General features: G+C 45.5%; 1 protein-coding gene across 1 annotated transcript in view; it reads left to right on the top strand.

Moving 5' to 3' along the window:
* Window positions 1-16,702, top strand: part of LOC144668399 (multiple C2 and transmembrane domain-containing protein 2-like) — a 474,049-nt gene that overhangs the window by 266,159 nt on the left and 191,188 nt on the right. The window contains exons 11-12 of the mRNA XM_078530407.1: window positions 11,520-11,706; window positions 12,760-12,853. Coding sequence (XP_078386533.1) covers window positions 11,520-11,706; window positions 12,760-12,853 — 281 coding nt within the window. The remainder of the gene's footprint in view (window positions 1-11,519; window positions 11,707-12,759; window positions 12,854-16,702) is intronic.

Genomic DNA, 16,702 nt, shown 5'->3' with positions numbered 1-16,702 from the left:
CCCCCCCACCCCACCCCCTTGCCTGCACAGAGAGTGCTCAGTGCTTCCAGGTGCGGGTCACGATGGCCATGCCTTAGTTGGCACGCCCAAGTAAAATGGTGGCACGGACCCAATCAGGGTGGCCAATCGGGTTCACGCCCGCCCGACGGGTGAGGGTGGAATTTCTGGCCTCTCTCTTTCTCTCCACAGATGCTGTCAGACCTGCTGAGTCCTCCTGGCACTTTTTCTGTTTCTGTTTCAGATTTCCAGCATCCGCAGTATTTTGCCTTTATTTACATATAACTTTGTCCTGCCCTTTACGTAATTTGTAGGTGTGATTCCTGGCCCTCCCTAACCTATCCAGTTGGAGATAATTGGTCCACGTACGCATGGTATAGTTTTCTCGCTGTTTCACAAACCTCTATCAAATTGTCCAAGTATACAAAAACAAAATACCGCAGATGCCGCAAATCTGAGGGAAAAATACAGAATGATGGAAACACTCAGCAAACCAGACGGCATTTTTGGAGAGAAACAGAGTTTACATTTCATGTAGATGGCCCTTCATCAGAACTCGGGAAAGACAGAAATGCCATTGGTTTTTTAATCAAGCGAATGGGGGAGGGAGGAGAAAGAGCAAAAGGGAAGGTCTGTGATAAGGTGGAGGGCAAGAGAGATTAAATGACAAAGGGTTTCATGGTACAGAAGCCAAACGGAGTGGTAATTGTCAGTGTCTTATTAATTGCATTGTTTAAAGTTTAATGGCAATTACATTGTTAGGCAGGTGATGGGTGCCTGTGCACCAATAGCCGGGACACTCGTGGGGTGGAGTAGTGCTGACTGTGAGCTAAGTCAATAAACCTGCTACAGCAAAGAAAGCTACTGTCCATGTCTTAGTTTTAACTTCACCAACTGGCTGGATCCAGTTAACAGTAGCGGGTATAGTAAACAAACAAAAATAAGTCCAAATCTACATTCCATAGAAATGGAGGAGGCCATTCAGCCCCTTCAATCTTTTCCATCATTCAGTTAGATCAGGGCTAACCTATATCTTAAATTCATTTACCCGGCTTGGTTTCATGACCTTTGACACCTTTAACTTGACATTAGATAACCTTATGTTGAAACCTGACTTTAAATTGTGTCATTTTCAGTTTTGTAAATTACATTCACCCAATCTTAACAGCTGGCTGCAATCTAAAAGTAACTTTTCTGGGATTTGCTAAGGTCACTTTGTGGTGTAACAAATCTCAGCAAGTGTACCTCAGGATTGCCGCCTCTGGGTGTATCCCTCAACTTCCCGCACAATGAAATGGCCTCTTTTTTTTACCCAATCGCCAATATTTTTATAACTGGGACTAGGACTGGGGTTGTTCTCCTTGGAGCAAAGGAGATTGAGCGGAGATCCGATAGAGGTGCATAAGATTATGACAGGTTTGGATAAGGTAGATAAGGAAAAGCTATTCCCGTTTGCTGATGTTACAAATTTTGGGGGACACCGGTTTAAGGTTTTGGGCTGGAGATGTAGGGGGAATGAGAGGAAGAAGCTTTTTATGCAGTGAGTTGTAATGACCTGGAACTTGCTGGAAAATTTGATGGGCACTTGAAGGAAATAAGTTCGCAGAGCTCTGGGAATAGAGACGGGGAATGGGACTGGCTGGATTGCTCCACAGTGAGCTGGCATGCACTGGCTGGGCCGAATGGCCTCGGTCTGATTTGTAAATGACTCAAATCATGGAGACTTGTCAACCTGAGAGTATCAGCTGAAGGTACAACATTCACACAACAGGAACAGGTGCAGAAAGGTCTGGTTAGACCCTATTTAAAGCACTGTCTTTAGTTCTGTGTACCATTTCTAAGGAAGACTATAGTAGCTGTGGAAGTGATGCAGCGCAGATTCAACAGAATAATACCAGGAATAATAGGGTTAAATTATAAGGGCAAGTTGCATAGAGCAGGCTTATGTTCCCTTGAGTTTAGAAGATTAAGGGGTGATCTATTGAGGTGCATATGTTGTTTAAAGATTCTGATGGAATAGATGGAGAGAAATTATTTCCTTTGGCTGGGGGAGTCTAGAACAAGGGGCGTAACCTTAAAATTAAAGTTAGGCCATTCAGTGGTGATGCCAGGTAACATTCATTTCCACAAGGGGGTTGTGGAAATCTGGAATTCAGTTTCCCAGAAAAGCTATTGAGTTGGTGACTCGAAATGTTAATACTGAGATTGATAGATTTTTGTTAGGCATGGGTATTAAGGGTTATGGAATCAAGGTAGGCATATGAACCAAGGTACAGATCAGCCATATAGTTGAATAGCAGAATGGGCTTGAGGGGCTGGATGGCCTCCTCCTGCTGCTATGATCCTTTGGTGTCACTAGCATTGGTCTGGCGCAATATAGCTTAAATCATCTGTCTCACAAAAGTTGTCTTAATCTCTTCTGGGTGATCTTTAGATTTCACAGTGACTGAAAGCTGTAACACCCCTCTGAATAGGTATTGAACCGCCTCTTAATTGCCTCCCATTGTTCGTCTGACAACCCACTGATTGATCTATCATTACAAACAACTGGAGCAATTAAATGGTCAGTTGCAGCTGAGCTCTGTTATAAATATTTCTGGATTTGAATTGTAGACTGGAAAAAAGGCAACAAAATGCTCGCCGGTTGCACAAAGCGAGGGAATGAACTGGACTCGCTGCGATCAAGTGAAAACATTGGGAGAAGTCAGCCCCCATTATCTGAGGTTTGCCAAGTTGACAAATCAATCAATCAGGCTCCAATGGAATGGAAAGACATGTTCAGCAGAATGTGACCGCAGTTGCCAAGGAGCGCGTCCACGTGGCAACGCCCGGGCTGAGGTGCCTGAAGATAAATGGGTGAGAGCAGCTGATTGAGGAGCACGAGCATGTTCAAGTTGAAGAGGAGGAAGATGAAGAATCTGGGAAGGCGGGTGGGTTGGGGTGGGGGGGGCGGGGATGGGGAGTCAGAGGTTCTGTGAGGACTTTCTTTCCTCTGAAGCTCTTGGGTGGGCCAACCAGCTGAAGAAAAGACTGTCTGAAGATGAATGGTGGCATGCAGTTGATATTGGCTTATTTTGTGGACGGCAAAGAACTGTCCCGAAACAGGGCTGAGCGATGAACACAAGCTGTAACTTCCCCTTGTGGCTCAATTTATGTATTAAATCTGTACCAGCGATCAGAAATTCTCTCTCTCTCTCTCCATTCTCTCCCTGCACCTACAGGTACGTGAGACATAATGAAACACACGCTTATGTTTGTTTCCGTAGCCAGTTTTTCCTGGAACAGGTCACTAGCCTGACGCCAGAGGCTATAGCTTGAGCGGATGACACACCACATCAAGCGTGGCTGACCAGGCAACTCTCCCACTCTTACCGCCTCTCCCATAGGTATATTGGAAGGATTTGCAGATTGATAACCAACTTGTTCAGCTGCACGATGAACGCACCTTCTGTTGGACTCAGGCGCTGGGGTGGGACGCGAACCTGCAGCTTCTGGCTCAGGAGCAGGGACGCTGCCCGCTGCATCACAAGGCCCCCCCAATCGGAAATTACCACGGGCAGGATTTTGCGTCCTGCAGGGCGGGTGCGCGCTTGACCCGATAGGGCACAAAACCCCGACGTCTTCACGCACTTGTGCGATCTTTCGGTCGGCGGGCCTGTGCGAGAGTCGGCAGCCAGCTATTAACAGACCTGTTGGGGCACGGAAGCAGGTAATTCATTTGTATCTTTCGCTGCCCGTCCAACTGTTCAGTTGGCGGGCGAGCGAATCGGCCTTTTTATGGAGTTTTTAATGAAGCCTTGTCCGTGAGCGGGATGAGGTTTCCAGAACTAATTGGGAAAAAGAAAATTTTAAACATCATTTTAAACACGTCCCTCTCTTCATGCGGCGGAGTCACATGTGGGGACCTGTTTTCTCTCGTTTTTAAAAAGTTTATTTTCGCGTCCACAACTCTTCGGTTTCCTGAGGCAGCTCTGTGCCCTCAGGGAGCTTTCAGCGCACGATGCCCTGCGCAAGCACCGACATCCCACTCCTCCCGCCCTCAACCCAGCAGCGCTGAGCTCTTCAGCATTGTGTTTCACGCTGGCTGGATGTTAATTGGCCAACTGGCGTGAAATCGCGGTCGGGGCCCAATCGCGGGCGGAGGGCCGTTTGGCGGCCACTCCCGGGCCCACCCGCCTTGCTCACTCCCGCCCCCCCACCCCCCCACCCCCCCACCCCCCCACCCCCCCGACGACTGGGAAATCCTGCCCCATGAGTGGAATTGGGAACGGGGTGAGCAGGTCGATTTTTCTTCTGTAAATTAAAAATGGGTGAGACACAACAGATTTAATATCAATTGATTGGATAGTTTTAATCGTATTCGTATTAAATGTTAGATTGAAGTAGGCAGAATATTTAAAAGGGCATATTAAACTAAGAAAGGAGGATATAGAAAATAGTTACAAGCGGTGTTAAGCTAGTAAACAGGAACAAGAAGCTGCTAAGAGCATAACTAAAAATGGGGGTAATTTTCATTCACCGCTTGATAGTGAGCTGCCAGACTGGATCATTAGCTCATGTTTTGAAACTGTCCGTCAAACTCAATGGGAATAAGAGTCGGCCAGTTTCTCTACAGGCCGCAGTCCGCAATTTGCCAATTTAATGTCAAGTGATGAGGGTGGAACTGACCCCCAAAAGCATTAGCATTCACCAGCTTCACCAGTGTCCTGCTGTAATCTCAGGAGGAAGCTGGTGAGCTGCCTCTGAACGACAGGAATGCCAGATCATGGAATTGTCCGGATGGAGTACGGCAGCGTTGCAGACACTGAACAACTTCAGTCTCTGTTGTGGGAGCCACGAACTGTGGCATTACAGCCACTGTAGATAATAAATGCTGCGTAATGTTGCTGTTCCCGCCAAGTGAGATTGGTATAAATGGAATCAGAGTTGATCAGTGTTATCCCTGAAAGACCCAGGTTGTCTGAAATGCTCAGCTGATTAGAATTTCTATTTGCTTGTAGATGTAAATAGATACATTTGAAGGGGGAGCTGGGTAAGTACATGAGGGAGAAAGGAAAAGCAGGATAGGTTAATGGGATGGGATGAACCAAGATGAGGGAGGTTCATGGGCAGCATAAATACTGGCACAGACCAGTTGGCCTGAATGACCTGTTCTTGTGCTGTCAATTCCATATCTATGTCAATGTCCGTAAAGTGGAACGAATAACCTCTGTCAGCTGTTTGCACCTTTTGCTGTGGGATTCTGCCAGGTTCTCACTTGAGTTACAGGAGGAACCAGGTAGAAAGCTCGTTGAATTCAGATGAAGCCTTCCTTGTTTGACCAGCACCCCCTTGTTCCAGAGTGCATCCCAATCTCTCGGAAATAAGAAAACTTCCCTGCTAAACCATCTAAACATGCCTATCAATGCACCGACATCCAATCTATTTCTCTTTAACCAGCCCAGTGCATAGCACTGGGAGGAATCCTATAATTACTACCAAATTCCTACCTCAAACTATCCAAACACAGCCTCCATCCTACTTCTTCCTTTTGCATTCATTCTTCCAGAAAGTGTAAATTTGAATTGTTAGGACTGTAGTAATTACAAACCATACTGTCGTTGCCAGCGTTGAAACAGAGAGGTCATACAGTAAGAATATTAGGGACATTTGGTCACTGATATGGAATCTTGCCTGTCAGTCACACGCATTGGGAAATTACCAATGCTCTGATTTTCATCCATTCAAACTGATGGGGGTAATCCAGGGGCGATGAATCCACAGTTTCTTGAAGTGCATTGCTCATGGCCAACACTTCCCATTGGCAGCCAACCAGAAAAATAACTCGGAGGATCCTCAAATTCTCAGTGAAGTTCACAAGTAAAGTGACAGTTCCTTGAATAAAGAGATGGATCACGGTATTTCACAGTATGTGGAGGAGCGAAGGGTTCAGGAATGGGTGGCCATTGGGCAGATTGAATGAGACCAGACCAGAAAATTTGATTAAATGAAGCTGGGGGTGGGCAGTTGCCTAATAAATACATAATGGTGGATAGACAAACTGCGACCACAGGTTATGAATAATGGGCTGAATTTTGCCGTCGGTGAGCAGGGGGCGGGGCCTGCTCGCCGATGCGTAAAATGACGCGGGTTGACGTCAGGGGGAACCCCCGATGTCATCCCGCCCCATTTAAATATTCAGGAAGGTGGGGGCGCAGCAAAATCAGCTGCGGACCCGCCGACCTGTCAATGGCCCATTGAGGCCATTGACAGGATCATTGAAACAATTAAAGGACCTGCCCGTCCAACCTTAAGGTTGGCGGGTTGGCCAGGAGCCCCGGCGGGCAATAGATAAAACATGAAACCTCATCCACCAGCGGGATGAGGTTTCATGTAGGGTTTTAAAAAGTTTAATAAAGTTTTAGTGTAATTAATGAACATGTCCCGTCTCATGAGGAGGACATGTTAAGGATTTTTTTTTCTATTTTTAATATTTTTTATAAGTGTCAGCGATCTCCCTGAAGCAGCACTTAGCCTCAGGGAGATGGGCGCTCTTTCGTGTGCATGCGAGAAAGAGCGCACTCTCGCTTTTGGGGAATCCCCCTCCCCCGCCCGCACAGGATGTGCATAGCGCTTCCCGCTGGACGTCAGGCTGGGTGGGCCTTAATTGGCCCGCTCACGTAAAATGGCGGCAGGGCCCGCTTCTCTGGCGGGGATTGGCTCCCCGCCCACCAGAGATTGGGTCGGGCCCGCCCGCCAGGCAGGCAGAAAGTTCTGCCCAATGTGTTGAGACATGATGAACTAAGATGAAACTAACTTCTTGAATGGAAGGAAAAACAATTGAAATTTATACTTTATGGAAGAATCAATGAAGAAGGAAGAACTAGGATGGAGGCTGCATTTGAATAGTTTGAGGTAGGAATTTGGTAGTAATTACGCGATTCCTCCCAGTGCTATGTAGTAGACTGGTTAAAGAGAAATAGATTGGATATGTCAGTGTGTGGATAGGTGCATGTGATAGGTGGTTTAGCAGGGAAGGTTTCTTATTTCCGAGAGATTGGGATGCACTCTGGAACAAGGGGGAGCTGGTCAAACAAGGCAGGCTTCATCCGAATTGAATTGAAACTAATGCCCTTGTGGAGAAAATATGTAAAGGAGCAAAGGATTTAGACAAGGTATGAGGAAGAGGGTGTTTTGACCACAGCTGGTGTTAATTGCTGCGCAAACCAAATCCCAGAAGGAAACTTGGTTTACGGGCCATATGTATATTTTTGTATTCTGAAACTGAGAAGGGGACATCCTGATTTCAGTGGTAAGAAGCCCAGTAACACTTTTGGGATTTTAAAAATTAAAAGTATAAGTTTTATTGACAAGAATAAAAGAAAACTCAAGCACACAAGATTACAGGTACACAGTTAAAATTAATCACAAAACATTCGTCCAAAACGGCTCTCGACTTGGTCAGACCCACAAGTAAACACCTTCCAGGCCACATTCCCCTATCGATGTTTAACTATAAATAATCCAGTAATATTACTCAAGGCAAACTGCTGTGGCTTCAAAAAAGGCATACCACATGACCTTAACTCTCTTCCACTCTGCTGTGAAAATCCAAACTTCAGAATAAAACTTCTTTTTGCAGCCCAAGGCCATAATCTTCGGGTCGGTGTGCGGGGAAAGGCCCCGCTCGCTGACGCATAAAATGACGCGCGGTGACGTCGGACATGCGTCCCGACATCACCGCACGTCATTCAGATCTTCAGTTCGGCAGGCGTGCACCGGAGTCGGCTGTGCACCCGCTGAACTGTCAAAGGCCTATTAAGGCCATTTAAATATCAATTAAAATAATTAACAGAGCTGTCCGTCCAACCTTAAGGTTGGCGGGCAGGCGAAGAGCCCAGGCGGCCTTCACATTTATTGTGAAACCTCATCCACGGGTTTAAAGGTTTCTAAACTTTAATAAAAACTTTTAATAAAATTCATAGATATGCCCCAGCTCGTGTGACACTGTCACATGAGGGGACATGTCTTAAAATTTTTTTTCTTCTTTAGTTTGATTTTTAAAAATTTAAATAATCTCCCTGAGGGAGCTCTGTGCCTCAGGGAGATTTCTACACTCTTTTGCGCGCATGCACGAAAGAGTGCAGGCCCCAACTCAGCCCACTCCCTTTGCCGGATGCGTGTCACGCTGGGTGGGCCTTAATTGGCGGACGGCGATCGGCTGCGTGCCCGCTCCCACCCAGCCCCGGGGAGAAAATTCTCCCCCAAGACTTTTCTGGCTTGACTAGAAGGTTGATTCAAACTGCATCCCCACTCAGCCACAGCTCCAGTTTTAGCTCCAGCTACTACATCTCACAGCTACAGCTCAACCACTAACAGTTCAACCAGCTACAGCTCAACAGCCCAACACTAAAATACTGTTTTTCCCTTTCATCTCAGGCCCATTGTTCTCATACCTCTTTGAAACTCAAATCCTTCCAAATATAACAAATATTCCATCTTGTCTTTGCTTTTGGGTCAATAAAATATAATACCCCCCTACTGTTTACCTATGGAACTCCTGCAAGAGCAAACATGTTTCTTTCTACCTCTGGTTCCCTTTGATATTCAAACAAACTCTCCACTTATCTAAAAATGCAAATATTAGATCCAACCTATTCACTTGTACCTCAAACCTAACACCTCTATCCTTTTCATGTTTTAAACCCCCCAGACAACCTGTCTTTTATTAATCCCTGCCCAGCTTAATTAAATCATACACACACACACACACAGCCTTTACACAGAATAACACAATATTCCCAAAATATAAAAAAAATCAATTTCTCACAAGGGTCCAATAAAGCAGACCAAAAACAAGGGAGAACGAATACTGAAACAAGCAAGAATAGAGTAGACAAATGTTATGAGAAGCTCAGAGACAAGCTGGGTGGGTGGGTGAGAAGCGTGGGGTGTCAGCGTTCCTTGTATGCCTATAGAGGTGCCTGGGTGCAAGAGCAGGCACAGACTGCCTTGTAAAGAGATTTACACACACACACACACAGTGGAGCCTGGCTGTTGATTCTATTTTTTACTTAAAGATTTTTAAGAAGTTGGAGAGATGGTGTCTCCATGTTGAAGCACCCTCTCTCTTGCTTACCCCCTACTACAGCCTGCTGCTCTCGTTGAGAGTCCAGCCACCACTCTTATTTGAATGGAGAACCTGTCTTCATGCCAATTAAGGGGCACCCCTGTGAAAATCCCAGGCCAGTGACTGTCCCCCCAGGGGTGGGTTTGAGACCTGGATAATGTCCTGGCTTCCATTTTCTGCTCCTGGAACTCAAACCTTGCCCTTGACCTCTGATCCTACCCCCCACCTTCCCCACCGTCTCTCCATTGCTTGAGAGTGGTCAGTCAAGCTGCCAATTTTAAACTCACTATGACCCTCCTCAGGGCAGATTCCTACCAGCTAGGCCCATGAGCTCATGTGCTGCAGCCAATTTTAACATTTTTTGCCAATATTTAGTGCAATGATTTTGATGGCTCTGTGTTGTCTTAGGCCAATGTAAGTACACAGCAGGCTAGAGGGGCCGAATGGCCTACTCTTGCTCCTTATTCATATGTTTGTATGCAGCAAATGACCATTATTCCAACTGCTCTATCTGCTAATAAACCCTCATCTGCTGAACTGTAATCCATATTCATAAAATATGTATTGTGTGGATTTAACTTCTGTTGAGCTTTGTTTGACATAATCACTGTATCTTTACAGAAATCACCCTAAATTCCTAGGTAAATAGTCAAAATTCCCACAATACAAGTATGTAGGATGTAGAATCAGCCATTCAGCCCTTGGAGTCTGTTCTCCTATTCAATTAGATTATAGCTGGCCCCCACCTCAACTCCTTTTACCCACCTCTGCTCCACATCCTTTGATAGCCTTAGCTAACAAAAGATCTTTCAACCTTGGACTTAACACAAAAATCACAGCCCTATTTGCATCAGCTTTTGCGTGAACAAGTGCCTTCTGATTGCACTTGTGAATGGCTTGCTCTAATTTTAAGATTACGCTCCTTCACTCTCGATCCCCTGCCGTAGAAAATACTTCCTTCGTCAAACACTTTCAGCATTTCATAGGGAAACATTCACGGGATAGACTGGGGAATATCATGATGGCTAGCTGAGACCTGCACAAACATCAGGAGGTGTGAAAATAGCATTATGGCCTGAATCTTTCCTTTGTCGGACAGGCTTGGCGGGATTGGGGGCGGGGGCAGTCAGGAAGCCGCCCGCCGCCCACGATTGACCCTGCACCGCGATTTCGCTCAGGCGGGCCGATTGAGACCTGCACTGCGTGGATCGCGAGCGGCAGCGCTGAGCGCTACCTGTGCGGGCTGGGGGGAGGAGGGAGAACCGGGCCTGGCGCACAGTTTTCGCATGCGTGCGAAAGAGCGCTTCAATCTCCGTGCCTCAGGGAAACTGAGGCACTTTTTCAAAAAAATTAATAAAGACTATAAAAATTTAATGAAACATGTCCCCTCATGTGACTGTATCACGAGATGGAACCTGTTTTTAATTTCCAAAAAAATGTTTTTGTTTAATTTGTCTTAGCTTTAGGAAACCTCATCCTGCTCGGGGATGAGGTTTCTTAAAAAATGTAAAGGCCGCTTGGCCTTTCCGCCTGCCCCCCCCAAACCGTTAGATTGGACGGGCAGCGTGAATTTCAAGTTAATGAGCTCATTAATGGCCTTAATAGGCTTTTCAATCTTCGGCGGGCACGCGCCTATCGAACGAAATAACGCGCGGGTGCGCGATGACATCGGGACGCACGCCTGATGTCATCGCGCGCAATATTACGTCCGTGCGTGTTGGGCACGCGCCTGCATGCCGAACGTAAAATTCTGGTACACGGATATAGAGATTTAAGCCAGGAGGGCAAAATACAGTGCCACAGACATCACGGAGACATGGCTAAATAACAGTGTAGAATTTGAGGATGGTGAATTCACCGCGAGATAGTTGCTCCATTGGAATAACAAAGATAAATTGAGAGGATTGTGGCTTTTTGTGTTAGAAGGATGTGACAACAAGCGAATTAAATCTGGATAAGGTGGAGACAAAGTGGAGATATTGACCAGGATTTTCCAGTCCCACCAGTGGCAGATATCATTGCAGGTGGGACAGGAACATTTCGAGAGCCGTTGACCTTTAACATATGGCATGGATGGGATTATACCGATTGGGTGTCTTGGATGATATTTTTTTGTACCTTCCTAACTCAGGCATTCAGAGCCCGTTGTTGCATTCCTGCTGCCATCTCTTAACGCAGCACAACCAGGCATGGAGTAGGGGACACTCTCTAGCGGTATGGTGAGGCTTCTCACCTGATACACTTGTTGAACTATTGAGAATCACAAGGAATTTCATGGACTGAGTCTTTTTTGTTTGTCTAAAATCAATAAATTGCAGTAATGCCATGTATACTAATGAGTTGCTGTAAAGATTCCCCCTAGTATTACAAGTGTTTCATTTCTGATCACTTCTGTGCTCTTTAAATGCTGCAGATGCAAGGTTGACCTTTCAACGTTGTCGAAAGGCCAAGCACACCGTTTGGAGCTGTTACTGGAGAATGGACAGGGCTCCTTGGTTTTGCTGCTCACCCTCACCGCTTGCAGCGAAGTCTCCATCTCTGACCCATGTGCCAGCCTGCTAAACGATGAGACCGAAAGACAGCAGACCATCCAGAGATATGTAAGTTCCCCGTAAGACACGAATTAATAAAATGGCTTGACTTTCATGTTGTAAGTGCACAGCTGACAAGTCGGCGACAGAAGAGGAATCATTACCATCTAAAAGGAGGGGGGATTGTAGCAGGACACCCAGCATCAGGGAAGAGAGAAACGGTTAACTTTTCAAGTTGACGATGAATGGTCATTAACTCTGTTTCTGTCTCCACAGATGTTGCCAGATCTGCTGAGTATTTCCAGCATTTCCTGTTTTTAAAACAAAAACAGAATTACCTGGAAAAACTCAGCAGGTCTGGCAGCATCGGCAGAGAAGAAAAGAGTTGACGTTTCGAGTTTTCAGTTCAGTTTTTCCGCGTCTTTATTTAAAGAGATAAAAATGGGCTAATCAAGTCTTCAGGCTTAAAATCTAAGTTTAGCCCAACAGCAGCTTGTTGTTGGACTGTCTGAAACTTACTTTCCAAACAATAACTGGGCTACTGGTTCAACTTACAAAGATGCCAACCCATCCACTGATCTCTGTTGCAATTCAAACTTTCTCCCAACACTCTTGCCTCAAGTTCACAACGAACGGTTTGGATAAGCAGATGCCTGGGTCGAGGTGGGTGGGGGACGGGTAACTGTGAAATCGGTCTTTGTGAAATGGACTCAAAGTGGGTCATAAATGAAGCCTGGTGCCCTTGCCTCCCTTTAAACAAAGGTGACGAGAGAAACGGAGATGCTGCTCTGAAGAAAGGAACTTTGGCCGACAATTTCCTGAAACTCCCCCCTTTTAAATTAGGGTTCCGCCAAAGTTACAGCAGGAGTGCAGGAGAAGCACCGGGAAAAATCTGACCTAAATAGAGTTCATTGCGTCGTTTTATGGCACTGAATCATGTAGCCCAGATGTCAGCTCTCTATCCCTTTTTTACGTTTATAATTTCGAATCTGTGGGCTGGATTTTCCAGATGGACCGGAAAATCCCAGCCTGTAACAAATGGTGAGAGCGATGTGATTTTGCTGTTTATTCTCCGTACTGTTTAGTGAGTGTTTTAATTTTCACTTTCATTTTGATTCTCAGAGTTTGAGAAACACTTTGCAGGACATGAGCGACATTGGGTTTCTGCAAGTACAAGTGATAAAAGCCTGTAACCTCACGGCTGCAGATTTTTCAGGTACTTTATTGTACACATTTGTACATTCTCGGCTCCTATCTGGCACCCTCGCTTGCTCACAGCTGCTCCTTCACTCGTTGCTCCCCTCACACGCTCTGTACTTCCTCTGCTGTCTCCTCAGTTTAACGTTTAGCCCATTGGGAGTAATTTAGACCAGAGGCGATATTGGATCAGCCGCCTGGCTCGATATCGCCTGTTTTGCACCAGTGGCCAAAGTCGATATTATGTCATTATGCTCTATTGGCCCCATAGTCCGAAACTGTTGCTGCCTCATCATTTCCTCATTTTCCCCCATCCGGGTTTTATCACAATCTTTATCCCATTGCTTCCCACTTCTGTTCTTTTCGATCAGCTATAATGGCTTTCCAGTCAGCCATTTCTGTACATGTAGATCTGCTTTTTTATGTTTTACATTTTGCTTCCAAAGCCGCACATTAATGACTTTGCATTCGGAAGTCACCTCCGTTTTAAATTAATAATGGCTTCCTTATCCAGTGACTTTCATGAACAGAGGGAGAAAAAGACCTTGCATTTATATAGTGCCCTTCACAGCCTCAGAATGACCCAAATTGCCTTACAGGCAACTAAGTTCTTTTGAAATGTCAAATAGCTTCAAAAGTACTTCATTAGCTGTAAAGTGCTTCGGGATGTCCTGAGGTTATGAAAGCTGTTATATGAATGTCCTCCTTTCTCAAAGAAGACTGTGATAACGTCCTGTCCTAAGATGTTGGTTAAAGGATAAATATTGGCCATGACATCGGGAAGAAGCTCTCTGCTCATCTTCAGAATAGTGCCGTAGGATCTTTTAGGTTCACCTGGGAGGGCAGACTGGTCTCATCCAAAATAATTCATCTCCGACAGTGCAGCACTCCCTCATTGCTGCACTTGGAGTGCGAGCTTAGAAGATTTGTGCTCAAGACTCTGGAATGGGTACTTCCTGTAAAGAATCCATCAACCATTTTAAAGTTGGCAGGAAGCGCGAGTGTAAAACCTTACAGAGTAGCGCGACTTGAAAATCAGTGACGAGATGCCCAACATTGCCATTAAAAATTGGGAAACCCTATAGATATGGATGTGCTAGCGTGCGCAGGCATTAGTAAAAACTGTGTTGAGGGGCATGGGAAAATAGTCATGTCTGATTACCTCTGACCATTCCTTAACTCATCTGTCACCATTGACCAGAAACTGAACTGGACTAGCCATATAAATACTGTGGGTGTAAGAGCAGGTCAGAGGCTGGGAACCCTGTGGTGAGTAACTTACCTCCTGACTCCCCAAAGCCTGTCCACCATCCATAAGGCACAAGTCAGGAGTGTGATGGAATACTCTTCACTTGCTTGGATGTTTGCAGCTCCCACAACACTCAACAAGCTTGACACCATCCAGGACAAAGCAGCCCGCTTGATTGGCACCCCATCCACAAACATTCACCCCCTCCACCACTGACACACAGGGGCAGCGGTGTGTACCATCTACAAGCTGCACTGCCGGAACTCACCAAGGGTCCATAGACAGCACCTTCCAAACCCATGACCGCCACCAACCAAAGGGACAGGAGACAAATGGGAACACCAGCACCTGGAAGTCCCCTTCCAAGCCCCTCACCATCCTGATTTAGAAATATATCGTCTTCCTTCACAGCCACTGAGTCAAAATCCTGGAACTCCCTTCTTAACAGTACCGTGGATATACCTACACCACATGGGCTGCAGCGGTTCAAGAAGGCAGCTCACCGCCACCTTCTCATGGGCAATTAGGGATGGGCACTAAATGCTGGCCTAGCCAACAACGCCCACATCCCATGAATGAACAAAAAAACAAATTAAAATCGGATGAATAACGCAGTAATCGGAAACAAATCCATGAAGCATGTACTTTACATAAGAGGTGAGCTATATTATTGATGCAGAGCTGTTGTGAATAAGGATCGGAGGCGCTGTGATATTTCACTGTTAATGTACTGCAGCCTTAACTGTCTGACAGTGAACTTTGGGAATGGGTTGACCTCGCCCACCTGCCCTCCTGCCGTCATAATGGACTCCTTGCAAATTAGAAGTTTGATTTGGTAGCATATGGTGCGTGCAGTGACCCTGATAGATGTGGTGCGCTCAGTAAACGCATCAAGCTCTTGTCTGTACATTGAGCATATTTTCTCCTAATGAGCCTTTCTTGCACTGGGATCAGAATAGTTTAGTATCAGTTCTTCGATTGAAACCATACGGAGTCCTGCAGCAAGCTGGGTTATAATTGGGGTATCATTTATTATGGTTTAAAGCAGTGCGTTCTGTGTTTGAGGAGCGATTAAGCATTTGATGATATGATTTGGCCATAGGGCTGCCCACCTGAAATAAAACCAAGTTTTTTATTCGAATGAAGTATGGTGCATTTGCTGCCTAATGTTGCCACGTATTGCTTAAATTCACAGGGGGCGGGTGAAGTAAACAGCGTAGATGCATTCTTGGGGGAAGCTAGACAAGCTTATGAAGGGGAAAGAAACAGAAGTATATACTGATGGGACGTGATGAAGTAACTAGGGTGGAAGGAGGCTTGTGGAACTTGAACTTTCAGTGCTGTAAAATTCAATGTAAAGATTCAAGCATCTGTGCAGGAAGCTACAAATGCATCCTCGAGCCACACACCCACACATGTGCAAATACCCTCTTCTGGAGCCAGACACCCACACACAAAGATATCCCACCCTAGAATCTCAAGCCCACGTAATGTGTCAATATTATTAGAAATAAACTTAGTAGTAACGTGACCGGTTGTGGGTTTTTAAAAATAAATTCCTGATGAAGGACTGTTGAACACTCCGAAGCGTAGACTTCCTAACACTGGCGTGATCCATTGTTGGATTCTACTACACGCAGCTGGAGAGCTGTGTAATCTGTCCACCATTTGCTAACTAATTGAAATAAAAATATAAAAGAGGGGTGATGGTGGCCTAGTGATAATGTCACTGGATTAGTAATCCAGATGCCCAGATTAATGCTCTGGTGGCATGGGTTCAAATCCCATTACGACAGCTGATGCAATTTAACTCAATTAATAAAATCTGGAATTTAAATCTAGCATCAGTAATAGTGACTATGAAACTGTTGTCAATTGTCATTAAAAAAAAAACCCATCTGGTTCACTAATGTCCTTTGAAGAAGGAAATCTGCCACCCTTACATGGTCTGGCCTACATGTGACTCCAGATCCACAGCAATGTGGCGGACTCTTAACTGCCTTCTGAAATGGCCTAGCAAGCCACTCAGTTCATGGGCGATCAGGGATAGGCAATAAGTGTTGGCTTTGCCAGTGACACCCACATCCCATCAAAGAAAAAAAAAATAAAACATCGCTGAAAAGAGAAACATGTCGCTGAAGATTTTCGTCTTGCAGTCATCAGGACAAATGCAAGAATGCCAAATTTTAAACGATCACAACAGTTTATACTGCAGGAGTCAAAGGGTGCTGATTGATTGGTAAGTCAACTCTGATTCTTGAGTTTGTCCTGATGTCTGCAAGGTGAAAAGCTTCAACAACATGTCTCACTTTTCTGCAGGTACTCCAGTTCTGTACTACCAAGCGATTATTTGAAATAAAGATCTTAGGTCAATGTAACTCTTTTTCTTTATTTTTTCATTTGATGTGGCAAGGCTAGCATTTGTTGCCTATCCCTAATTGTTCTTGAACTGAGTGGCTTGCTAGGCCATTTAAGAGGGCAGTAATGGGGCGACCACGTTGTTGTGGGTCTGGTGCCACATGTAGGCCAGACCAAGTAAGAATGACAGATTTCCTTCCCTAAGGAACATTAGTGAGTCAGATGGGTTTTCACAACAATCGATGATAGTTTCATGGTCAC

Source organism: Cetorhinus maximus, chromosome 26 (genome assembly GCF_964194155.1).
Source record: "Cetorhinus maximus chromosome 26, sCetMax3.hap1.1, whole genome shotgun sequence".
In the NCBI taxonomy this organism is placed as follows: Eukaryota; Metazoa; Chordata; class Chondrichthyes; order Lamniformes; family Cetorhinidae; genus Cetorhinus; species Cetorhinus maximus.
This window is presented reverse-complemented; position numbering and strand designations above follow the sequence as displayed.